We start from the raw sequence: 25,873 nt of genomic DNA on the forward strand, positions 1-25,873 counted from the left end.
TCCCAAAATTGGGAATTTTAAGATCCAAGCTCCCAATTTAGGACGGGAAGCGGGCCCGGCAGGGAGGAGCCGGGCGGGACTTAATAATGAATAATTAATTACTAATTAATTATTAATTACCTAATTAACCAGCGCTGCCTTCGGGGACCCCAATCGAAGGTTTTAGCCCCAAAATGGGGGGGTTTTGGTGAGATTTTTCCCTCACATTCCCGGTTTTTTTGAGGACAATGGGATCGGAGCCGCCTTTGTTCTCCGGCCGCGGCTCCGGGGTTTTCTTTTCCCGCCTTTTTTTTTTTTTAAGGTGAAATCCGGAATTTTTGGGACAAAACCCGCGAGGTTCTGAGGGAAAAATTCCAAAGATTTGAGGGGAAATCCCGGGATTTGGGGCGGGGCTGATGGGGAGGCCGGACTGGGGAGGTTGGCACGGCGGGAAAATCGAGATTTGCTGGGAAAATGAGAGAAAAGTGGATTTTTAAATGGGTTTTCTGAGGGGGAAAAGGACTCAAAAGCACCAAAAAAAAGGGATTTTGAGGGGGTTTCCACAGAGGATTTTTCCCGGTGGAATTTCGGCCCAAAGTCTGGAAAACAGGGGAATTTTGGGAATATATATTTTTTAAAATCCATTGAATATCAGCTATAAATAGATTTTTCTGAGGGGAAAAAGGGCTCAAAAGCAGCAAAAAAAAGAGATTTTGAGGTGGGTTTTGCATCCAGTGGATTTCCCCCATTTTTGGTTTTTTTTTTGGTTTTTTTTTTGGTGGAATTTATCCCCAAAATTCTGGAAAACTGGGAATTTTCCTTCCATAAAAATGAGATTAAACCCCAAAAAAACCCCCAAATTCCCATTTTTTTCCAGGATTTTTCAATTTTTTCCAAGATTTTCCTCACTCACCTGCTCTTCCCATGACGTGACCCCAATTTGGGTTTTTTTCCATGGATTTTGGGGCTGATTTTCTCATGTTTTTTGCAGGAAGCACGCCCTGAACTGCCACAGAATGAAGCCGGCCCTGTTCAGCGTCCTCTGTGAAATCAAGGAAAAAACAGGTCTGGATTTCTCCTTTTTATTCCCATTTTTGCCTCAAATCCCACTTTTTCTCCTCAATTTTCCCCCTATTCTACTTCAACCCGATTTTCCTTCACAGATTCTCCATTAAAAGTTTTATTAAAACATTTTTTATGTTGAAATTTGAGGTTTTGGAGGTGTTTTTAAGAGGAGAAAAATGAAATTCGGGGGTTGGTTTATGGGAAAATTCCAGGATTTGGGAGTTTTTTTTAGGAAATTCCCTTTTTTTTCTCTACCAATCCAGAAATTTCCAGATTTTTCCCAGAAAATGAGAAAAAAATCAGGAAACCCCATATTTTTCTTTCATTTCTCCACATTTCTTTCATTATTTCTCCCTCTCTCTCCACTTTAACTGAACAGTGACACCTGCACGAAATGAGAAAATCTCAAATTTTCTTGCTGAAATGACAAATGCCGTTAATGACAAATCCTCTTCCCCCCCGTTTCTTCCTCATTTTTCCTCCTTTTTCTTAATTTTTCCCAATTTTCCCTCATTTTTTGCCCTGTTTTCCCTCACTTTTCCCCTCACTTTTCCCCTCCATTTCCACTCATTTTCTTCCCCATTTTCTCCTCATTTTTTCCCCAATTTTCCCCCCCTTTCCCATCATTTTTCCCCAATTCCCCCTCATTTCCCCCCACTTTCCCCTTTCCCTCCCATTTCCCAATTTCCCCTCATTTTTGCCAATTTTCCCCTAATTTTCTTCCCCAATTTCCCCTCATTTTCTTCCCCATTTGCCCCTCATTTTTCTCCTTATTTTTCCCCATTCTTCCCTCATTTTTCCCCTCATTTTCCCCCATTTCCGCCTCACTTTTCCCCAATTTTCCCCTCATTTTTCCTCCTTTTTTCCCCTCATTTCCCCCCCTTTTCTTACCCATTTCCCCTCATTTTCCCCCTCATTTTCCCCAATTTTTCCCCTCATTTCCCCCATTTTCTTACCCATTTTCCCCTCGTTTTCCCCCTCATTTTTCCCCTCATTTTCTTCCCTGTTTTTCCCCTCGTTTTTCCCCATTTTTTCCCCATTTTCCCCTCATTTCCCCCCAATTTTCCCCCTCACGTTTCCCATTTTCCCCCCAATTTTTCCCCTCACATTTCCCATTTTCCCCAATTTCCCCTCACATTTTTCCCGCCCTTTTCCCCTCATTTTTTCCCCATTTTCCCCCTCATTTTCCCCCCAATTTTCCCCCTCACATTTCTCATTTTCCCCTCTTTTTTCCCCATTTTCCCCTCACGTTTCCCATTTCCCCCTCATTTTTTCCCCATTTCCGCCTCACTTTTCCCCAATTTTCCCCTCATTTTTCCCCATTTTCCCCTCACATTTCCCATTTTCCCCTCATTTTTCCCCATTTCCCCCTCACATTTCCCATTTCCCCTCATTTTGTCCCCAATTTTCCCCCTCATGTTTCTCATTTTTCCTCATTGTCCCCTCATTTTTTCCCCATTTTCCCCCTCACGTTTCCCATTTTCCCCTCATTTTTTCCCCATTTTCCCCTCATTTTTTCCCCATTTTCCCCCTCACGTTTCCCATTTCCCCTCATTTTTCCCCCAATTTTCCCCCTCACGTTTTTCCCGCTCTTTCCCCCTCATTTTGTCCCCAATTCCCCCTCACGTTTTTTCCCGCCCTTTCCCCCTCACGTTTCCCATTTTCCCCCCAATTTCCCCCTCACGTTTTTCCCGCCCTTTTCCCCTCACGTTCCCCATTTTCCCCTCACGTTTCCCCCAATTTTCCCCCTCACGTTTTTTCCTGCCCTTTCCCCCTCACGTTTCCCATTTCCCCTCATTTCCCCCCCAATTTTCCCCTCACGTTTCCCATTTTCCCCTCATGTTTCCCCCCAATTTCCCCCTCACGTTTTTTCCTGCCCTTTTCCCCTCATTTTCCCCCCAATTTTCCCCCTCACGTTTCCCATTTTCCCCCTCATTTTTTCCCCAATTTTCCCCCTCACGTTTTCCCATTTTCCCCTCACTTTTCCCCCAAATTTTCCCCTCATTTCCCCCCCTTTTCTTACCCATTTCCCCTCGTTTTCCCCCTCATTTTTCCTCATTTCCCCCTCGTTTTCCCCAATCTTCCCCTCCACATTTCCCATTTCCCCCTCATTTTCCCCCCAATTTTCCCCTCACGTTTTTCCCGCCCTTTTCCCCTCATTTTGTCCCCAATTTCCCCTCACGTTTTTCCCGCCCTTTTCCCCTCATGTTTCCCATTTCCCCTCACGTTTCCCCCAATTCCCCCCTCATGTTTTTCCCGCCCTTTTCCCCTCACGTTCCCCATTTCCCCTCATTTTCCCCCACATTTCCCCTCAGTTTTTCCCACCCTTTTCCCCTCACATTTCCCATTTTCCCCTCATTTTGTCCCCAATTTCCCCTCACGTTTTTCCCGCCCTTTTCCCCTCACGTTTCCCATTTTCCCCTCATTTTGTCCCCAATTTCCCCCTCATGTTTTTCCCCTCACGTTCCCCAATTTCCCCTCACGTTTCCCCCAATTTCCCCTCACGTTTTTCGCGCCCTTTCCCCTCAGCGCTGGCGGCGCGGGGCCCCCCGGAGGAGGAGCCGCCGGACGCGCAGCTGCTGCGCTTGGACAACATGCTGAGGGCTGAGGGCGTGGCCGCCGCTCCCCGCCACAAACCCCCCAAAACGGGACAGGAACCCCCCAAAACCGGACCAGAACCCCCCAAAATGGGACAAGAACCCCCCGAAATCCCCGAGGAGCCCGCAAAAATGGCAGAGGAGCACGGAAAATTGGGAGAAGGAGGCGGAAATGGGGGTGTGGAGCCCGGGGCGGAGCACTCGGATTACCGAGCCAAGCTGGCCCAGATCCGGCACATCTTCCACGCCGAGCTGGACAAGTACGAGCAGGTGATCCCAGAGGGGAAATTTGGGGTTTTTTGGGGGGATTTGGGGGAATTTTGGGTTTTTTAAAATTGGTTTTTGGTGGGGGGTTTGGGGAAGGGGAGGAGGGGGAGTGCGGGTTTTGGTGGGGTTTGGTGGAGGAGGATTAAGGCGGAAATTAAAGGGAAAATTAAATGGGATTATGAGGAAAATTAAAGGGAAAATCCACAGAAATTAAAGGAAAAGTCCAAAATAATTTAAGGAAAAAATGAAAGTGACTTTTGGGGGTTTTTTAGTTGGGTTTTGGCGGGGGGTTTGGGAAAGGGGAGGAGGGGGAGTGCGGAGTTTGGTGGTGGGGAGTTAAGGGAGATTAAAGGGGAAATTAAAGGGGAAATTAAATGGGATTAAGAGGGAAATTAAAGGGAAAAATGAATAAGGATTAAGGAAAAACCAAAGGGAATTTAAAAAAGTAAAGGGGATTAAGGGAAAAATTAAAGGGGATTAGAGGAAAAATTAAATGGGATTAAGAGGAAAAGCAAAGGGAACTGAAGGAAAAATTCAAGGTAATTAAAGAAAAAATTAAATGGGATTAAGGGAAAATCCCCCATTTTCTTCCCCATTTTCCCCCCAATCTCCCATTTTTTCCCCATTTCCCCCCCCTAAATTCCCCATTTTTTCCCTCTCATTTTCCCATTTTTTTCCTCCCAAATCCCCATTTCCCCCCTTTTTTCCCACTTTTCCCCATTTCCCCCATTTTTCCCCATTTCCCCCCATTTTTCCCACTCTTCCCTCCAAACCCCCATTTCCCACAAAATCCCCCATAAATTCCCTATATTTTTCCCATGTTCCCCCCCCAAATCCCCCATTTTTTCCTCATTTTTCCCCCTAAATCCCCCATTTCCCTCCTAAAATTCCCCATCTTCCCCTTAAATCCCCAAATTTTTCCCCATTTCCCACCCTTTTTTCCCACTTTTCCCTCCTTTTTTCCCCCTTTTTTCCCCATTTCCCCCCTTTTCCCCATTTCCCCCATTTTTTCCCCATTTTTGCCCCATTTTACCCCCTTTTTCCCATTTTGCCCCATTTCCCCCCTTTTTTCCCCCTTTTTCCCCCCCTTTTTTTGCCCTAAATCCCCATTTTCCCCATTTTCTTCCCCCATTTTTGCCCTAAATCTCATTTTTTCCCCATTTCCCCCCTTTTTCCCCATTTTTCCCCCATTTTTCCCTCCTTTTTTCCCCATTTTTTGCCCTAAATCCCCATTTTTCCCCATTTTCCCCCATTTTTGCCCTAAATCCCAATTTTTCCCCATTTTCCCCCCCTTTTCCCCATTTTCCCCCATTTTCCCCCTTTTTCCCCATTTTTGCCCCATTTCCCCCATTTTTCCCTCCTCTTTTCCCCATTTTTTCCCCATTTTTTGCCCTAAATCCCCATTTTCTTCCCCCATTTTTGCCCTAAATCTCAATTTTTTTCCCCATTTCCCCCCTTTTTTCCCCATTTTCCCCCTTTTTTCCCCATTTTTCCCTCCTTTTTTCCCCATTTTTTGCCCTAAATCCCCATTTCTCCCCATTTCCCCCCATTTTCCCCCATTTCTCCATTCTTCCCCATTTTTTGCCCTAAATCCCCATTTTCCCCCATTTTCTTCCCCCATTTTTGCCCAAAATCCCAATTTTTTCCCCATTTTCTTCCCCCATTTTTTCCCCATTTTTTGCCCTAAATCCCAATTTTTTCCCCATTTTCTTCCCCCATTTTCTTCCCCATTTTTGCCCAAAATCCCCATTTTTCCCCCCTTTTTCCCCCATTTTTTGCCCTAAATCCCATTTTCTTCCCCCATTTTTTGCCCTAAATCCCCATTTTTTCCCCTTTTTTCCCCATTTTTCCCCCCATTTCCCCAATTTTTTCCCATTTTTCCCCCCATTTTTCCCCATTTTTGCCCTAAATCCCCATTTTTGCCCCATTTCTCCCCATTTTTTGCCCTAAATCCCCATTTTTTCCCCCCATTTTCCCCCATTTTTTGCCCTAAATCCCATTTTCTTCCCCCATTTTTTGCCCTAAATCCCCATTTTTTTCCCCTTTTTTCCCCATTTTTCCCCCCAATTCCCCCAATTTTTTTCCCATTTTCCCCCCCATTTTTCCCCATTTTTTGCCCTAAATCCCCATTTTTTCCCCATTTTCCCCCCTTTTTCCCCATTTTTTGCCCTAAATCCCCATTTTTTCCCCATTTCCCCCCCTTTTTTCCCCATTTTTTGCCCTAAATCCCCATTTTTCCCCATTTTCTTCCCCCATTTTTCCCCATTTTTTGCCCTAAATCCCCATTTTTTCCCCATTTTTCCCCCCCTTTTTCCCCATTTTCCCCCCTAAATCCCCATTTTCCCCCCGTTTTGCACCCAAATCCCCATTTTCCCCCCATTTTTCCCCCCCCAAATCCCCATTTTTCACCATTTTCCCCCCCATTTTTCCCCCATAAATCCCCATTTCCCCCATTTTCCCCCCCATTTTGCATGCCAAATCCCCATTTTTCCCATTTTTTCCCCATTTTCCCCCCGTTTTGCTCCCCAAATCCCCATTTTTTCCACCATTTTGCTCCCCAAATCCCCATTTTTTCCCTAAATCCCCATTTTTTCCCCCATTTTCTTCCCCATTTTTTGCCCCAAATCCCATTTCCCCCCCATTTTTTGCCCTAAATCCCCATTTTTTCCCCTTTTTTCCCCATTTTTCCCCCCATTTCCCCCATTTTTTTCCCCCATTTTTTCCCCATTTTTGCCCTAACTCCCCGTTTTTTCCCCGTTCCCCGCAGGCGTGCAGCGAGTTCCGGGCGCACGTGCTGACGCTGCTGCGGGAGCAGAGCCGCACGCGGCCGATCGGGCCCCGCGAGATCGAGCGCATGCTGGGGGTGATCCAGGGCAAGTTCAGCTCCATCCAGCTGCAGCTCAAGCAGAGCACCTGCGAGGCCCTCATGGTGCTCAGGGCCAGGTTCCTCGATGCCAGGTGAGGGTTTGGGGGAAAAATGGGGAGTTTTGGTGAAAAAATGTGGATTTTTGGTGGGAAAACATTGATTTTTTGGGTGGATGTGAACCACGGCAAGCTTGGCTCAAGCAGAGCTCCTTCAAGGCCATGGTGATCCTCAGGGCCAGGTTCCTCGATGCCAGGTGAGGGTTTGGGGGAAAAAATGGGCAGTTTTGGTGAAAAAATGTGGATTTTTGGTGGAAAAACATTGATTTTTTGGGTGGATGTCATCCATGGCAAGCTCAGCTCAAGCAGAGCTCCTGCAAGGCCGTGGTGACATCCACGCAAAAACATTCAGATTTTTGACACCACATCTTTCCACCAATTGGGACAATTTTGGGGGAAAAATGTGGATTTTTTAGGTGGAAAAAATGTGGATTTTTGGTGAAAAATCTGGGTGGTTTTGTGTTGGTGTCAACCACGGCAAGCTCGGCTCAAGCAGAGCTGCTGCAAGGCCAAGGTGATCCTCAGGTCCAGGTTCCTCCATGCCAGGTGAGGGAATTTGGGGAAAAATTCCTCCAATTTTGGGGTTTTGGTGGAAAAATTTCAATGTTTGATGGGAAAATTTGGATATTTTTGGGTGGGTGTCATCCACGGCAAGTTCAGCTCCATCCAGCTGCAGCTCAAGCAGAGCTCCTGCGAGGCCCTCATGGTGCTCAGGGCCAGGTTCCTCCATGCCAGGTGGGACAATTTTGGGGCAAAAATGTGGATTTTTGGTGAAAAATCTGGTTGGTTTTGTGTTGGTGTCAACCATGGCAAGCTCAGCTCAAGCAGAGCTCCTGCAAGGCCAAGGTGATCCTCAGGGCCAGGTTCCTCCATGCCAGGTGAGGGAATTTGGGGGAAAATGGAGAGTTTTGGTGAAAAAATGGGGATTTTTGGTGGAAAAACATTGAATTTTTGGGTGGATGTCATCCATGGTAAGCTCGGCTCAAGCAGAGCTGCTGTGACACCACCGTGATCCTCAGGTCCAGGTTCCTCCAAACCAAATGAGCGATTTTTGGTGGAAAAATGTGGATTTTTTTGGTGAAAAAATGTGGATTTTTTTGTGGAAAAGATGTGGATTGTTGGTTAAAAAAATGTGGATTTTTGGTGGAAAATCTGGGTGGTTTTGTGTTGGTGTCAACCACGGCAAGCTCGGCTCAAGCAGAGCTGCTGCAAGGCCAAGGTGATCCTCAGGTTCCTCCATGCCAGGTGAGCAAATTTGGGAAAAATTCCTCCACTTTTGGGGTTTTGGGGGAAAAATTTCAATGTTTGATGGGAAAATGTGGAGATTTGATGGGAACATTTGGTTATTTTTGAGTGGGAGTGATCCAGGGCAAGTTCAGCTCCATCCAGCTGCAGCTCAAGCAGAGCACCTGCGAGGCCCTCATGGTGCTCAGGGCCAGGTTCCTCGATGCCAGGTGAGGGAAAAATGGGCAGTTTTGGTGAAAAAAATGTGGATTTTTGGTGAAAAATCTGGGTGGTTTTGTGTTGGTGTCATCCATGGCAAGCTCGGCTCAAGCAGAGCTCCTGTGACACCACCATGGTCCTCAGGTCCAGGTTCCTCCATGCCAGGTGAGGGAATTTGGGGAAAAAATGTGGATTTTTGGTGAAAAAAATGTGGAGTTTTGGTGAAAATCTGGGTGGTTTTGTGTTGGTGTCAACCACAGTAAGCTCAGCTCAAGCAGAGCTGCTGTGAGGCCCTCATGGTGCTCAGGGCCAGGTTCCTCGATGCCAGGTGAGGGAATCTGGGGAAAAATGGGCAGTTTTGGTGGAAAAATGGGGAGTTTTGGTGGAAAAATGTAGATATTTGGTGGGAAAATATTGATTTTTTGGGTGGATGTCATCCATGGCAAGCTCAGCTCAAGCAGAGCACCTGCGAGGCCCTCATGGTGCTCAGGGCCAGGTTCCTCGATGCCAGGTGAGGGTTTGGGGGGAAAAATGGGCAGTTTTGGTGGAAAAATGGGGAGTTTTGGTGAAAAAACATTGATTTTTTGGGTGGATGTCATCCATGGCAAGCTCGGCTCAAGCAGAGCTGCTGTGACACCACCGTGATCCTCAGGGCCAGGTTCCTCCAAACCAGGTGAGGGAATCTGGGGGAAAAAGGGGGAGTTTTGGTGAAAAAAATGTGGATTTTTGGTCGAAAAAAATGTGGATTTTTGGTGGAAAAACATTGATTTCTAGGGTGGATGTCAACCATGGCAAGCTCAGCTCAAGCAGAGCTCTTGCGAGGCCCTCATGGTGCTCAGGTCCAGGTTCCTGGATGCCAAGTGGGACAATTTTGGTGGAAAAATGTGGATTTTTGGTGAAAAAAATGTGGAGATTTGGTGGAAAAATGGGGAGTTTTGGTCAAAAATCTGAATGTTTTATGGTGGGCATCATCCACAGTAAGCTCAGCCCAAGCAGAGCTGCTGTGACACCACCGTGATCCTCAGGTCCAGGTTCCTCCATGCCAGGTGAGGGAATTTGGGGAAAAATTCCTCCAATTTTGGGGTTTTGGTGGAAAAATGTGGAGATTTGGTCAAAAATCTGAATGTTTTTGGGTGGATGTCATCCATGGCAAGTTCAGCTCCATCCAGCTGCAGCTCAAGCAGAGCTCCTGCAAGGCCAAGGTGATCCTCAGGTCCAGGTTCCTCCATGCCAGGTGAGGGAATTTGGGGAAAAAAATGTGGATTTTTGGTGAAAAAATATGTGGATTGTTGGTGGATTTTTGGTGAAAAAAATGTGGATTGTTGGTGGAAAAAATGTGGATTTTTGATGGAAAAAAAGTGGATTTTTGGTGGGAAAATTATGGATTTTTTTGTGGAAAAAATGTGGATTTTTGGTGAAAAAAATCTGGATTTTTGGGGAAAAAAATGTGGAGTTTTGGTGGAAAAAATGTGGAGTTTTGGTGAAAAAATCTATTTTGGTTAAAAATGTGGATTTTTGTGAAAATCTGGTGTTTGTGTTGGTGTCAACCACAGCAAGCTCGGCTCAAGCAGAGCTGCTGCAAGACCAAGGTGATCCTCAGGTTCCTCCATGCCAGGTGAGGAATCTGGGGAAAAATTCCTCCAATTTTGGGGTTTTAGTGAAGAATTTTGCAGATTTGGTGGAAAAATGTGGAGTTTTGGTGAAAAATGTGGAGATTTTTTGGTGGGCATCATCCATGGCAAGCTCAGCTCAAGCAGAGCTCCTGTGACACCACCGTGACCTCAGGTCCAGGTTCCTGCATGCCAGGTGGGACAATTTTGGGGAAAAATGTGGATTTTTTTGTGGAAAAAATCTGGAGTTTTGGGAAAAAATGTGGAGTTTTGGTGGAAAATCTGGGTGGTTTTGTGTTGTGTCATCCATGGCAAGCTCAGCTCAAGCAGAGCTGCTGCAGACCAAGTGATCCTCAGGCCAGGTTCCTGCATGCCAGTGGGACAATTTTGGTGGAAAAAATTTGGGGATTGTTGGTGAAAAAATGTTGAATTTTGGTGGAAAATCTGGTTGTGTTTTGTGTTGGTGTCATCCATGGCAAGCTCGGCTCAAGCAGAGCTGCTGTGAGGCCAAGGTGATCCTCAGGGCCAGGTTCCTCCATGCCAGGTGAGGGAATTTGGGGAAAAATTCCTTCAATGGTGGGGTTTTGGTGGGAAAATTTCAATGTTTGATGGGAAAATGTGGAGATTTGATGGGAACATTTGGATATTTTTGGGTGGGTGTCATCCAGGGCAAGTTCAGCTCCATCCAGCTGCAGCTCAAGCAGAGCACCTGCGAGGCCCTCATGGTGCTCAGGGCCAGGTTCCTCGATGCCAGGTGAGGGTTTTGGGGAAAAATGTGGATTTTTGGTGGAAAAATGTGGATTTTTGGTGAAAAATCTGGGTGGTTTTGTGTTGGTGTCATCCACGGCAAGCTCAGCTCAAGCAGAGCTGCTGCGAGCCCAAGGTGATCCTCAGGTTCCTCCATGCCAGGTGAGGGAATTTGGGGGGAAAATGGAGAGTTTTGGTGGAAAAAATGTGGATTTTTGGTGAAAAAACATTGATTTTTTGGGTGGATGTCATCCATGGCAAGCTCGGCTCAAGCAGAATCCTGCAAGGCCGTGGTGATCCTCAGGTCCAGGTTCCTCCATGCCAGGTGGGACAATTTTGGTGAAAAAATGTGGATTTTTTTGTGGAAAAGATGTGGATTTTTGGTGGAAAAGATGTGGATTGTTGGTTAAAAAAATGTGGATTTTTGGTGGAAAATCTGGTTGGTTTTGTGTTGGTGTCAACCACGGTAAGCTCAGCTCAAGCAGAGCTCCTGCGGGGCCCTCATGGTGCTCAGGGCCAGGTTCCTCGATGCCAGGTGAGCGTTTGGGGGGAAAAATGGGCAGTTTTGGTGAAAAAAACCTGGATTTTTGGTGAGAAAAAGTGGATTTTTTTGGTGGAAAAAATGTGGATTTTTGGTCGAAAAAATGTGGATTTTTGGTGAAAAAAATGTGGAGTTCTGATGGAAAAAATGTGGATTTTTGGTAAAAAAAAGTGGATTTTTTTGGTGAAAAATATGTGGACTTTTGGTGAAAAAAAAGTGGATTTTTGGTGAAAAAATATGTGGATTGTTGGTGGAGTTTTGGTGGAAAAAATGTGGAGTTTTGGTGAAAAAAGGTGGATTTTTGGTGGAAAAAATGTGGATTTTTGGTGAAAAAAAAGTGGATTTTTGGTGGAGTTTTGGTGGAAAAAATGTGGAGTTTTGGTGGAAAAACATTGATTTTTTGGGTGGATGTCATCCACGGCAAGCTCGGCTCAAGCAGAGCTGCTGTGACACCACCATGGTCCTCAGGTCCAGGTTCCTCCAAACCAAATGAGCGAATTTTGGGGGAAAAATGGGGAGTTTTGGTGAAAAAAATGTGGATTTTTGGTGAAAAAATGTGGATTTTTGGTGAAAATAATCTGGATTTTTGATGAAAACGCATTGAATTTTTGGGTGGATGTCATCCATGGTAAGCTCAGCTCAAGCAGAGCTCCTCCAAGAAGGCCATTGTGATCCTCAGGTCCAGGTTCCTCCATGCCAGGTGAGCAAATTTGGGGAAAAATTCCTCCAATTTTGGGGTTTTGGTGGGAAAATTTCAATATTTGATGGGAAAATGTGGAGATTTGATGGGAAAATTTGGATATTTTTGGGTGGGTGTCATCCAGGGCAAGTTCAGCTCCATCCAGCTGCAGCTCCAGCAGAGCTCTTGCGAGGCCCTCGTGGTGCTCAGGGCCAGGTTCCTCCATGCCAGGTGAGCGTTTTGGGGCAAAAATGTGGAGTTTTGGTGGAAAAAATGTGGAGTTTTGGTGGAAAAACATTGATTTTTTGGGTGGATGTCATCCATGGCAAGCTCGGCTCAAGCAGAGCTGCTGTGACACCACCGTGATCCTCAGGTCCAGGTTCCTCCATGCCAGGTGGGACAATTTTGGGGAAAAATGTGGAGTTTTTTGTGGGAAAAATGTGGATTGTTTGTGGGAAAAATGTGGATTTTTAGTGAAAAATCTGGTTGGTTTTGTGTTGGTGTCATCCATGGCAAGCTCGGCTCCAGCAGAGCTGCTGCAAGGCCGTGGTGATCCTCAGGTTCCTCCATGCCAGGTGAGGGAATCTGGGGGAAAAATGGGGAGTTTTGGTGAAAAAATGTAGATATTTGGTGGAAAAACATTGATTTTTTGGGTGGATGTGAACCACGGCAAGCTCGGCTCAAGCAGAGCTCCTGCAAGGCCATGGTGATCCTCAGGTCCAGGTTCCTGGATGCCAAGTGGGACAATTTTGGTGGAAAAATGTGGAGTTTTTTGTGGAAAAAATGTGGATTTTTGGTAAAAATAAGTAGCTTTTTGGTGGGAAAATAGTGGATTTTTGGTGGAAAAAATGTGGAGTTTTGGTGGGAAAATTATGGATTTTTTTGTGGAAAAAAGTGGATTTTTGGTGAAAAAAATGTGGATTTTTGGTGGAAAAAATGTGGAGTTTTGGTGGGGAAAAATGTGGATTTTTGGTGGAAAAAATGTGGATTTTTGATGGAGGAAAATGTGGATTTTTGGTGGAAAAAGTGGATTTTTGATGGGGAAAAAAGTGGATTTTTGGTGGAAAAAATGTGGATATTTGATGGAAAATGTGGATTTTTGATGGAAAAAATGTGGATATTTGATGGAAAATGTGGATTTTTGATGGGAAAATGTGGATTTTTGATGGGGGAAAATGTGGATTTTTGATGGAAAAAAAATGGATTTTTGATGGAAAAAAATGGATTTTTGGTGAAAATAATCTGGATTTTTGGTGGGAAAATGTGGATTTTTGATGGAAAAAATGTGGATTTTTGGTGGAAAAAATGTGGAGTTTTGGTGGGGAAAAATGTGGATTTTTGGTGGAAAAAATGTGGATTTTTGATGGGGGAAAATGTGGATTTTTGATGGAACAAAAATGGATTTTTGATGGGGAAAAATGTGGATATTTGATGGAAAAAATGTGGATATTTGATGGAAAATGTGGATTTTTGATGGAAAAATGTGGATTTTTGATGGAAAAAAATGGATTTTTGATGGAAAATGTGGATTTTTGGTGGAAAAAAATGTCGATTTTTGATGGGAAAATGTGGATTTTTGATGGGGGAAAATGTGGATTGTTGGTGGAAAAAATGTGGATTTTTGATGGAAAAAAAGTGGATTTTTGATGGGGAAAACTGTGGATTTTTGGTGAAAAAATATGAATATAAATGGATTTATTTCCCCAAGAAATGGATTTATTTCCCATTTTAACCCAGAATAATTTGATTTTTCCCCATTTTCAGGAGGAAACGGCGCAATTTCAGCAAGCAGCCACCGAGGTGCTGAATGAATATTTCTGAATGGATTTATTAATCAATTAACCCCCAATAAATGGATTTATTTCCCATTTAAACCCCCAATAAATGGATTTCTTTCCCAGAATAAATGCATTTATTCCCCATTTTTAGCCTCCAAAGCCCCATTTAATCCCAAAATAAATCGGGTTTTTTTCCCTTTTTAGCCTCCAAACCCCCATTTAACCCAGAATATTTTGATTTAACCCAGAATATTTTGATTTATTTTTAATTTTCAGGAGGAAACGGCGCAATTTCAGCCAGCAGGCCACCGAGGTGCTGAATGAATATTTCTGAATGGATTTATTAATCAATTAACCCCCAATAAATGGATTTATTTCCCCCAATAAATGGATTTATTTCCCATTTTAACCCAGAATAATTTGATTTTTAGGAGGAAACGGCGCAATTTCAGCAAGCAGGCCACCGAGGTGCTGAATGAATATTTCTGAATTGATTTATTAATCAATTAACCCCCAATAAATGGATTTATTTCCCACAATAAATGGATTTATTCCCCATTTTTAGCCTCCAAATCCCCATTTAATCCTAAAATAAATCGTTTTTTTTTTCCATTTTTAGCCTCCAAATCCCCATTTAACCCAGAATATTTTGATTTAACCCAGAATATTTTGATTTATTTTTAATTTTCAGGAGGAAACGGCGCAATTTCAGCAAGCAGCCACCGAGGTGCTGAATGAATATTTCTGAATTATTTCCCATTAAACACTCAATAAATGGATTTATTTCCCCAATAAATGGATTTATTTCCCATTTTAACCCAGAATAATTTGATTTTTCCCCATTTTCAGGAGGAAACGGCGCAATTTCAGCAAGCAGGCCACTGAGGTGCTGAATGAATATTTCTGAATTATTTCCCATTTTAACCCCCAATAAATGGATTTATTTCCCATTAAACACTCAATAAATGGATGTATTTCCCCCAATAAATGGATTTATTTCCCATTTTAACCCCCAATAAATGGATTTATTTCCCATTTTAACCCCCAATAAATGGATTTATTTCCCATTAAACACTCAATAAATGGATTTATTTCCCATTTTACCCCAGAATAATTTGATTTTCAGGAGGAAACGGCGCAATTTCAGCAAGCAGGCCACCGAGGTGCTGAATGAATATTTTTACTCTCACCTGAGCAATCCCTACCCCAGCGAGGAGGCCAAGGAGGAGCTGGCGCGCAGGGGCGGCATCAGCGTCTCCCAGGTGGGGGAAATTCCAGTTTAATCCAGAAAATCCCATTTTAACCCCAAAAATCCCATTGTAACCCTGAAAATCCTATTTATAACCCCGAAAAATCCCAAATATTGTTGGGAAAATCCTGTTTTAACCCCAAAAAAATCCCAGTTTAACCCGGAAAATCCCATTTTAAGCCCCAAAAATCCAATTTTAACCCAGAAAAATCCTATTTATAACCCTGAAAAATCCCAAATATTGCTGGGAAAATCCCATTTTAACCCCGAAAAACTCCCAAATATTGTAGGAAAAAATCCCATTTTAGCCCCGAAAAATCCCATTTTAACCCCGAAAAATCCCATAAATTGTTGGAAAAATCCCATTTTAACCCCCAAAACCCCAATCCTGTGGATCTCCCCCCATTTTTTGGTTTCTCCCCTGTTCCCAGGTGTCCAACTGGTTTGGGAACAAGCTCATCCCAAATATTGTAACAAAAATCCCATTTTACCCAGAAAAATCCCAAATATTGCCAGACAAACCCCATTTTAACCCAGAAAAATCTTATTTATAACCCCAAAAAATCCCAAATATTGTAGAAAAAAATCCCATTTTAACCCCCAAAAAAATCCCATTTTAACCCCAAAAAATCCCAAATATTGTAGAAAAATCCCATTTTAACCTAGAAAAATCCCATAAATTGTTGGGAAAATCCCATTTTAACCCCAGAAAAATCCTATTTAGAACCCCCAAAAATCCCAAATATTGTAGAAAAAAATCCCATTTTAACCCCGGAAAATCCCATAAATTGTTGGGAAAATCCCATTTTAACCCTGAAAAATCCCATTTTAACCCTGAAAAATCCTATTTAGAGCCCCAAAAAATCCCAAATATTGTAGAAAAAATCCCATTTTAACTCTGAAAAATCCCAAATATTGCCAGAAAAATCCCATTTTAACCCAGAAAATCCCATTTATAACCCCGGAAAATCCCAAATATTGCCAGAAAAATCCCATTTTAACCCCAAAAAACTCCCAAATATTGTAGAAAAAAACCCATTTTAACCCCAGAAAATCCCAAATATTGTTGGGAAAATCCCATTTTAACCCTGAAAAATCCCATTTTAACCCTGAAAAATCCCATTTTAACCCCCAAAAGTCCCATTTTAACCCCGAAAAATCCCATTTTAACCCCCAAAAATCCCATTTTAACCCCAAAAACCCCAGTATATTGGATCTCAGCCCATTTTCTGATTTTTCCCCATCCCAGGTGTCCAACTGGTTCGGGAACAAGCGCATCCCAAATATTGTAACAAAACTCTCATTTTAACCCTGAAAAATCCCAAATATTGTAGAAAAAAATCCCATTTTAACCCCCAAAAATCCCATTTGAACCCCAAAAAATCCCATTGTTAACCCCAAAAACCCCATTTTAACCCCAAAAAATCCCAAATTTTGAGGAAAAAATCCCATTTTAACCCCCAAACCCCAATCCTGTGGATCTCCCCCCATTTCCTGCATTTTTCCCCCCCAGGTGTCCAACTGGTTCGGGAACAAGCGCATCCCAAATATTGTAACAAAAATCCCATTTTAACCCTGAAAAATCCTATCTATAACCCCGAAAAATCCCATTTTAACCCCCAAAAATCCCAAATATTCTAGAAAAAAAAAACCCTTTTAACCTGGAAAAATCCCAAATATTGTAGAAAAAAAAATCCCATTTTAACCCCAAAAGCCACCATTTTAACTCTGAAAAAATCCCAAATATTGTAGAAAAAATCCCATTTTAACCCTGAAAAATCCCATAAATTGTTGGGAAAATCCCATTTTAACCCTGAAAAATCCCATTTTAACTCTGAAAAATCCCAAATATTGCCAGAAAAATCCCATTTTAACTGAGAAAAATCCCAAATATTGTAGAAAAAAATGCCATTTTAAGCCGGAAAAATCCCATTTTAACCCCCAAAATCCCCAAATATCGTTGGAAAAATCCCATAAATTGTTGGGAAAATCCCATGTTAACCCCAAAACCCCAATCCTGTTGATCTCCCCCCATTTCCTGCATTTCCCCACCCCAGGTGTCCAACTGGTTCGGGAACAAGCTCATCCCAAATATTGTAACAAAAATCCCATTTTAACCCTGAAAAATCCTATTTAGAACCCCAAAAAATCCCAAATATTGTTGGGAAAATCCCATTTTAACCCCGAAAAATCCCAAATTTTGCCAGAAAAATTCCCCATTTTAACTCAGAAAAATCCCAAATATTGTAGAAAAAATCCCAAATATTGTTGGGAAAATCCCCATTTTAACCCCGAAAAATCCCAAATATTCTAGAAAAAAAATCCCTTTTAACCTGGAAAAATCCCAAATATTGTAGAAAAAAATCCCATTTTAACCCCCAAAAATCCCATTTTAACCCCAAAAAATCCCAAATATTCTTGAAAATAAAAACCTTTTAACCTGGAAAAATCCCAAATATTGCCAGAAAAATCCCATTTTAAACCCAAAAAATCCCATATATTGTTGGGAAAATCCCATTTTAACCCCCAAAAATCCCGTTTTAACCCTGAAAAATCCCATTTTAACCCCCAATCCTGTGGCTCTCCCCCCATTTCCTGCATTTCCCGTTCCCAGGTGTCCAACTGGTTCGGGAACAAGCGCATCCGCTACAAGAAGAACATGGGCCGGTTCCAGGAGGAGGCCGAGGCCTACAGGGGCCGCCAGCGCCCCTCCCCCCCCCCGGCCTCAGGTGGGCGGGGCCACATCTTAATTAACACCCGGCTAATTAACGAGGGGCTGGGAGTGATGGGGGAGTTGTTATTCCTCTTTATTTTGGGTTACTTTGGTTAAGTTTTGATTTAATTTGCTTTATTTTTGGTTCATTTTGGCTCCCGGGGCTCCTCCCCCTGCTCAGGTGGGCGGGGCTAAATCTTAATTAATGCCAGGCTAATTAATGAGGGGCTGGGAGCGATGGGGGAGTTGTTATACCTCTTTAGTTTGGTTAATTTTTGATTTATTTTGATTTATTTTGGTTCATTTTGGCTCCCAGGGCTCCTCCCCCGGCTCAGGTGGGCGGGGCTAAATCTTAATTAACACCGGGCTAATTAATGAGGGGCTGGGAGCAATGGGGGAGTTGTTATTCCTCTTTAGTTTGGTTTTTTTTGATTTAATTTGGTTTATTTTTGGTTTATTTTGGCTCCCAGGGCTCCTCCCCTGCCTCAGGTGGGCGGGGCCAAACCCCAATTAACACCGGGCTAATTAATGAGGGGCTGGGAGCAATGTTGGACTTGTTATACCTCTTTAGTTTGGGTTATTTTGGTTTATTTTTGATTTATTTTGGTTCATTTTGGCTACTGGGACCCCTCCCCCTGCTCAGGTGGGCGGGGCCAAACCCCAATTAACACCGGGCTAATTAATGAGGGGCTGGGAGCAATGTTGGACTTGTTATACCTCTTTAGTTTGGTTTATTTTTGATTTATTTTGGTTTATTTTTGGTTCATTTTGGCTCCCAGGGCTCCTCCCCCTGCTCAGGTGGGCGGGGCCAAATCTTAATTAACACCAGGCTAATTAATGAGGGGCTGGGAGCAATGTTGGACTTGTTATACCTCTTTAGTTTGGTTCATTTTTGATTTATTTTGGTTCATTTTGGCTCCCAGGGCTCCTCCCCCGGCTCAGGTGGGCGGGGCTAATTCTTAATTAACACCGGGCTAATTAATGAGGGGCTGGGAGCATTGTGGGACTTGTTATACCTCTTTAGTTTGGGTTATTTTGGTTAATTTTTGATTTAATTTGCTTTATTTTTGGTTCATTTTGGCTACTGGGACTCCTGCCCTGGCTCAGGTGGGCGGGGCCAAACCCCAATTAACACCGGGCTAATTAATGAGGGGCTGGGAGTGATGGGGGCGTTGCTGTTCCTCTTTAGTTTGGGTTATTTTGCTTTAATTTGGATTTAATTTGGATTTAATTTGCTTTATTTTTGGTTCATTTTGGCTCCCGGGACCCCTCCCCCTGCTCAGGTGGGCGGGGCCAAATCTTAATTAACACCGGGCTAATTAATGAGGGGCTGGGAGCATTCTGGGATTTGGTTTTCCTTTTTATTTTGGATTAATTTGCTCTAATTCCATTTAATTCCATTGAATTCCTGTATTTTATTTCAGTTGATTTCCATTTTATTTCCTTTATCTCCTTTTAATGTGATTTTATTTCTATTTATTTCCTTTTTATTTCATTTCTTGTGCTTTTATTTCTGTTTATTTCCCTTTATTTGCAATTTTAGTTTCAGTTAATTCCATTTATTTCCCTTTATTTTCATTATATTTAATTTTATTTCCTTTAATTTAATTTCCATTTATTTCTATTTATTTTCTTTCATTTTCTTCCATTTTATTTCCTTTTATTCACTTTTTAGTTCCACTTATTTTTTCCTTTTCTATTGCCTTTTATCTACTTTTATGTCCATTATTTAATTTTATTTCAATTTATTTCCTTTCATCTACTTTTCTATCCATTTATTAATTTTCATTTCTATTTATTTCCTTTCGTTTATTTTCATTCCATTTTATTGAATTGATTTCTTATTTATATTTTTATTTTATTATTTCGTTTTTATTTTCATTTTTTCTTCCATTTTTAAATCCCTTTTATTTCCTTTTAATTCAATTTATTCCATTTTTTATCTCCCTTTTAATTCCATTTATTTCTTTTTTTTTATTCCCCTTTTAACTCCATTTATTCCCCTTTTAATCCCACCATTCTGGGCATTTATTCCATATGAAAATTCTTGATTTTAATTTCATTTCTTTTCTATTTTTTGTTGTTTTTTCAGCCTCCTCTGGGTCCTTTAAAATGACAAATTCTGGGGATTCTTTCCTGAACCTGAGTTCCTACCAGAGCCCTCCCAGCGTGCAGAACCAGGTGAGGAAATGGGGAAAAATTCAAATTTCTCACCTGAAAATGGGGGAAAAAAATCCGAATTTCTGCCCTGAAAATGGGGAAAAAATTGAAATTTCTGTCCTGGAAAATGGGGAAAAAATTCAAATTTCTGTCCTGGAAAATGGGGGAAAAAATCTGAATTTCTGTCCTGAAAATGGGAAAAAATTTACAAATTTCTGTCCTGGAAATGGGAAGAAAATCCAGATTTCTGTCCTGGATCCCAGGGGGAAAAATCCAAATTTCTGTCCTGAAAATGGGGAAGAAATCTGAATTTCTGCCCTAGAAATGGGAAAAAAATTGAAATTTCTGTCCTGGAAAATGGGGAAAAATTTACAAATTTCTGTCCTGAAAATGGGAAAAAAAAATCGAAATTTCTGTCCTGAAAATGGGGAACAAATCTGAATTTCTGCCCTGGAAATGGGAAAAAAATTGAAATTTCTGTCCTGAAAATGGGGAAAAATCAAAGTTTCTGTCCTGGAAAATGGGAAAATGTACGAATTTCTGCCCTGGAAAATGGGGGGAAAAATCCGAATTTCTGCCTGGGAAAATGGGGGGAAAAATCTGAATTTCTGCCCTGGAAAATGGGGGAAAAAAATTGAAATTTCTGTCCTGGAAAATGGGGAAAAATTTACAAATTTCTGTCCTGAAAATGGGGAACAAATCTGAATTTCTGCCCTGGAAATGGGAAAAAAATTGAAATTTCTGTCCTGGATCCCAGGGGGAAAATCCCAATTTCTGCCCTGAAAATGGGGAAAAAATTGAAATTTCTGTCCTGGAAAATGGGGGAAAAAATCCGAATTTCTGTCCTGGAAAATGGGGGGAAAAATCTGAATTTCTGCCCTGAAAATGGGGGAAAAAATCTGAATTTCTGCCCTGGAAAATGGGGGAAAAAATCCGAATTTCTGCCCTGAAAATGGGGAAAAAAAATTTAAATTTCTGTCCTGAACATAGGAAAAAAATTGAAATTTCTGCCTGGAAAATGGGGAAAAATTTACAAATTTCTGCCCTGAAAAATGGGGAAAAATAATGAAATTTCTGCCTGGAAAATGGGGGAAAATCCATATTTCTGTCCTGGATCCCAGGGGGAAAAATCCGAATTTCTGCCCGGGAAAATGGGGGGAAAATCTGAATTTCTGCCCTGAAAATGGGAAAAAAAATTGAAATTTCTGTCCTGGAAAATGGGGAAAAATTTACAAATTTCTGTCCTGGAAAATGGGGGAAAAATCCGAATTTCTGTCCTGGATCCCAGGGGGAAGAATCCGAATTTCTGCCCTGAAAATGGGGGAAAAAATCTGAATTTCTGCCCTGAAAATGGGGAAAAATTTACAAATTTCTGTCCTGAAAATGGGAAAAAAATTTGAAATTTCTGTCCTGGAAAATGGGGAAAAATTTACAAATTTCTGTCCTGAAAATGGGGGAAAAAATCTGAATTTCTGTCCTGGAAATGGGAAGAAAATCCAGATTTCTGTCCTGGATCCCAGGGAGAAGAATCCGAATTTCTGCCCTGAAAATGGGGGAAAAAATCTGAATTTCTGCCCTGAAAATGGGGAGAAATTTACAAATTTCTGTCCTGAAAATGGGAAAAAAGATTGAAATTTCTGTCCTGGAAAATGGGGGAAAATTTACAAATTTCTGCCCTGAAAAATGGGGAAAAATAATGAAATTTCTGCCTGGAAAATGGGGGAGAAAATCCAGATTTCTGTCCTGGATCCCAGGGGGAAAAATCCGAATTTCTGTCCTGAAAATGGGGGAAAAAATCAAAGTTTCTGCCCTGAAAATAGGAAAAAAATTGAAATTTCTGCCTGGAAAATGGGGAAAAATTTACAAATTTCTGTCCTGAAAATGGGGGAAAAAATCTGAATTTCTGTCCTGGAAATGGGAAGAAAATCCAGATTTCTGTCCTGGATCCCAGGGGGAAAAATCTGAATTTCTGTCCTGAAAATGGGAAAAAAAATTGAAATTTCTGCCCTGGAAAATGGGGAAAAAATCCGAATTTCTGTCCTGGAAAATGGGGGGAAAAAATCTGAATTTCTGTTCTGAAAATGGGAAGATAATCCAGATTTCTGTCCTGGATCCCAGGAGGAAAAAATCGGAATTTCTGCCCTGAAAATGGGAAAAAAAATCCAAATTTCTTCCTGGAAAATGGGGGAAAAATCTGAATTTCTGCCCTGGAAAATGGGGAAAAAATCTGAATTTCTGCCCGGGAAAATGGGGGGAAAATCTGAATTTCTGCCCTGAAAATGGGGAAAAAATTGAAATTTCTGTCCTGGAAAATGGGGGAAAAAATCCGAATTTCTGTCCTGGAAAATGGGGGGAAAAATCTGAATTTCTGCCCTGAAAATGGGGGAAAATCCGAATTTCTGTCCTGGATCCCAGGGGAAGAATCCGAATTTCTGTCCTGAAAATGGGGAAAAATCAAAGTTTCTGTCCTGGAAAATGGGGAAAATGTACGAATTTCTGTCCTGGAAAATGGGGGGAAAAAATCTGAATTTCTGCCCGGAAAATGGGAAAAAAATTGGCATTTCTGCCCGGAAAATTCCCATTAAAATTCCCATTATTAAACCCATAAATCCCCTATTCATATTTGAAAGTGCCACTAAAATTCTCAATATTAAACACACAAATTCCCACTAAAATTCTCATTATTAACTCCATATTTCCCCTATTTTCACTTGAAATTCCCACTAAAATTCTTATTTAAATTCCCATTAAAATTCGCATTATTAACTCCATATTTCCCCTATTTTCACTTGGTATTCCCACTAAAATTCTCATTAAAATTCCCTTAATTTTTTTCCAAAATTTTAATTCATTTTTTTAAACTTTTTTCCTCATTTTCAGCTGGATTTCAGGAATTTTTAATTCATTTTTTCCCTTTTTTTTCCATTTTCAGTTGGATTTCCTGCAGCAGCCAGGGAGGTTTGGGAGCCCTTTGTTCTCCTCCCAGCGCCTCGAGGTGAGATTGGATTTAATTCCCAAATATTCTCAATAAATTCCATTTTTAAATTTATTTTCATTTTTATTTTGGAATGCATTTTAATTTTTTTACTATTTTTATTTTTATTTTTTTATTTCCTCCAACATGGCCAGTGTTGGGATGGGGGAAAAAACTGGAAAATTGAATTTAATTATCAATTTAAAAATGTTTAAAGCTTTTAGCATATGGAATATTATTTTCTATTTATTGTATATTATAAGTGTAATATAGATAAACAATAAAATATATTTATATAAAAATTATTGTAGAAATTTTATGCGATATACATAAATTTATATATATTATAAAATATATAATTATGTAAATAAATATTGTATTATTTATTAACTTACACATTTATATATGTTATATATTTTAATTTACATTATAAATAATTATTATTGTTACTATTATTACACGTTAAAGGACACAAAATTAGATTTAAATGCATAAATTAAAAACATATTTGCTATTTTAAAATATATTTGACATAAATTAATATTCAACATGAAATAAAAGTATAAACGTATCTCATATATTTACATTTCTATGTAAAAATGATATATAAATTTACATTATTTATTAAATATATTAATGCATTAATTACTATAATATGGTGTATTATAATATATATTATATTACAATATAGAATATTAAAGGTACATTACATTTACATTAAATTACATAATTATTTACATAAATATAAAAATAAATATGTCTATAACTATATTATATAATTATATATACCATAAACTATAATTTGCAATTTGTTGTATTATGAATAATACTTTTCATATTTCTTATAAAATATTTTATATTTTATAAGGATTATTATATTATATTTACATTAAATTATAAACATACAAATAAAGGAAAAAATAAGATTTTTGGGGGGATATTTATTTCCTTTTTAAATCACCTTCACCTCCAAGCACACAATGCCCTATAATGTCATTTACAGGTGATTTCTTGATGATTTAATGGTAATTAATCTGAATTTATTACTTAATTAAATTAATTAATGACTTAAAATTATTTTATTTTATTGTGTATTTATCAACTTTATTTTTATTTATTTATTAATAACATTTTATTATTCCCATATAATATATTATTAACAATGTATTACACTTTATTTGTATTAATTGTTGTTATATAATATATATTTTATATTACATATTAGACATATTATATTATACCTAATATATATCATTATATATGTTATAATAAATATATATATTTTTATATTTTATTATATACATATATAGTGTATATAATATAATAATAAATAATATAATATAATATAATATAATATCATATCATATCATATCATATCATATCATATCATATAATATATTATATATTATATGTTATTATATTATATTATTTATTATTACATTATATTACATTATATTACATTATATTACATTATATTACATTACATTACATTACATTACATTATATTATATTATATTATATTATATTATATTATATTATGTTATGTTATGTTATATTATATTATATTATATTATATTATATTATATTATATTGATTCTATATTACAATATATAATATTGTATTATTGTCTATATATATTATATAAATATATAATATAATATATATATTATATTATATATATAATATATAGTTCATCTTCTACAGTAGATATTTTGCATTATAATTTAACATGACATGACTATAATACTATAAAATATGATATATTTTATTTATTTAATATTTATTTATATTTTTATTATTTCTAATTAGTCAATTAAATTATTAATTAATTAATGAATTAAATTTGCTGTCCCCTCAGGCCAATGGCTGCTGGCCGGACGCCGCCACCCCCTCGTCCCTCACCGACCCGGGCAGCGACGCCTCCAATTAAAGAATTTGGAATTCCAAGGACCTTTTTGAGAGGAGAGAGGTCAATTAACGCTAATTAATCACGGGCCGATAAAATGATTGACTTCTAATTAATGAATTAATTACCTCAGACCACGCCAATAGATTGTGATGGCAGCGACGCCTCTACCTCTCAGTTATTTATATAACTTCATTTCGCCTCAGAAAATGCCATTTTTTTAAGGAAAAACTTTGGATTTTACACAAAGGACCTGAAGAAGAAGGGAAAAAGAAAGTCTTGGCTTTTTTTTCTCCAGTTTTACAGCGGAAAAAATGGATTTATTTTCGTTTTTGTCTGGTTTTTTACACTGGGATTTCTGCTCTAGGTGAGTTAAACCCCTCCTGTTGTAATTGGATGTTCTCTGTATTGGAATTTTCTACAGGGAATTTCTGTAGGAAATTCTATAGAGAATTCTGCAGGAAGTTTTTATTGATTAATTGAGCGAATTAATGGAAAAGTTGCTTTACCAAACGTCTCGCCGAACGTCCATTGGTGTCATTCCAAGGGATTTCATATCGGGAAATTCCACGGCTTCACTTTTCCTGCTGAAAAAGTCCAAAAAATAAAATGAAAAACCCCAAATTTACCACAAAACAGCCGATCCACGGGATTTCCCCATGGGAATTCAAGGGGGTTTGTGCCACTCTGGTGCTGTTCTCAGAGTCCAACCCTTTCAGTTGAGATTTTATCAAAGAAAATAAAATTTCAAAGCCTTTTTTTTCCCTTTTTTTTCCCATTTTCTCATGTTTTTTTTCTTCTCTCAGGTTTGGGCTCTGTGGGCGCGATGTTTGTGAGGGGTGGGAAAATGGCGGGAAGATCATGAGGGGTGGGAAAGGTGTGAGGGGTGGGAAAATGGCGGGAAAGGTGTGAGGGGTGGGAAAATGGCGGAAAGAACGTGAGGGGTGGGAAAATAGTGGAAAGAGTGTGAGGGGTGGGAAAGCAGTGAGGGGTGGGAAAATGGTGGGAAGATCGTGAGGGGTGGGAAAAGGATGGAAAGATAATGAAGGGAGGGAAAATGGTGGGAAGGGTGTGAGGGGTGGGAAAATGGCGGGAAGATCGTGAAGGGAGGGAAAATGGCGGGAAGAACGTGAGGGGTGGGAAAAGGGCGGAAAGATCGCAAGGGATGGGAAAATGGCGGGAAGATCGTGAGGGGTGGGAAAATGGCGGAAAGAATGTGAGGGGTGGGAAAATAGTGGAAAGA

The 25,873-nt window shown here is 40.1% G+C and overlaps 1 protein-coding gene across 1 annotated transcript; it reads left to right on the top strand.

Moving 5' to 3' along the window:
- The first annotated feature begins 973 nt into the window (after positions 1-973).
- LOC135441389 (pre-B-cell leukemia transcription factor 3-like) lies at positions 974-25,375 on the top strand. The gene is made up of 8 exons (XM_064700936.1): positions 974-1,044; positions 3,574-3,911; positions 6,676-6,866; positions 14,755-14,890; positions 17,492-17,606; positions 19,683-19,771; positions 22,683-22,745; positions 24,583-25,375. The coding sequence occupies exons 1-8, from the start codon at positions 996-998 to the stop codon at positions 24,652-24,654; spliced, it is 1,053 nt and encodes a 350-aa protein (XP_064557006.1). The 5' UTR covers positions 974-995; the 3' UTR covers positions 24,655-25,375.
- Positions 25,376-25,873: the final 498 nt, after the last annotated feature.

This window comes from Zonotrichia leucophrys, unplaced genomic scaffold (assembly GCF_028769735.1).
Source record: "Zonotrichia leucophrys gambelii isolate GWCS_2022_RI unplaced genomic scaffold, RI_Zleu_2.0 Scaffold_274_69131, whole genome shotgun sequence".
NCBI classification, from domain to species: domain Eukaryota; kingdom Metazoa; phylum Chordata; class Aves; order Passeriformes; family Passerellidae; genus Zonotrichia; species Zonotrichia leucophrys.

Coding starts and splice junctions, on each gene's coding strand:
- LOC135441389 (XM_064700936.1), top strand. CDS start 996: ATGAAGCCGGCCCTGTTCAGCGTCCTCTGTGAAATCAAGGAAAAAACA. Junction 3,912..6,675: donor AGCTGGACAAGTACGAGCAG/GTGATCCCAGAG, acceptor CGTTCCCCGCAG/GCGTGCAGCGAGTTCCGGGC. Junction 17,607..19,682: donor CTCCCCCCCCCCGGCCTCAG/GTGGGCGGGGCC, acceptor TTGTTTTTTCAG/CCTCCTCTGGGTCCTTTAAA.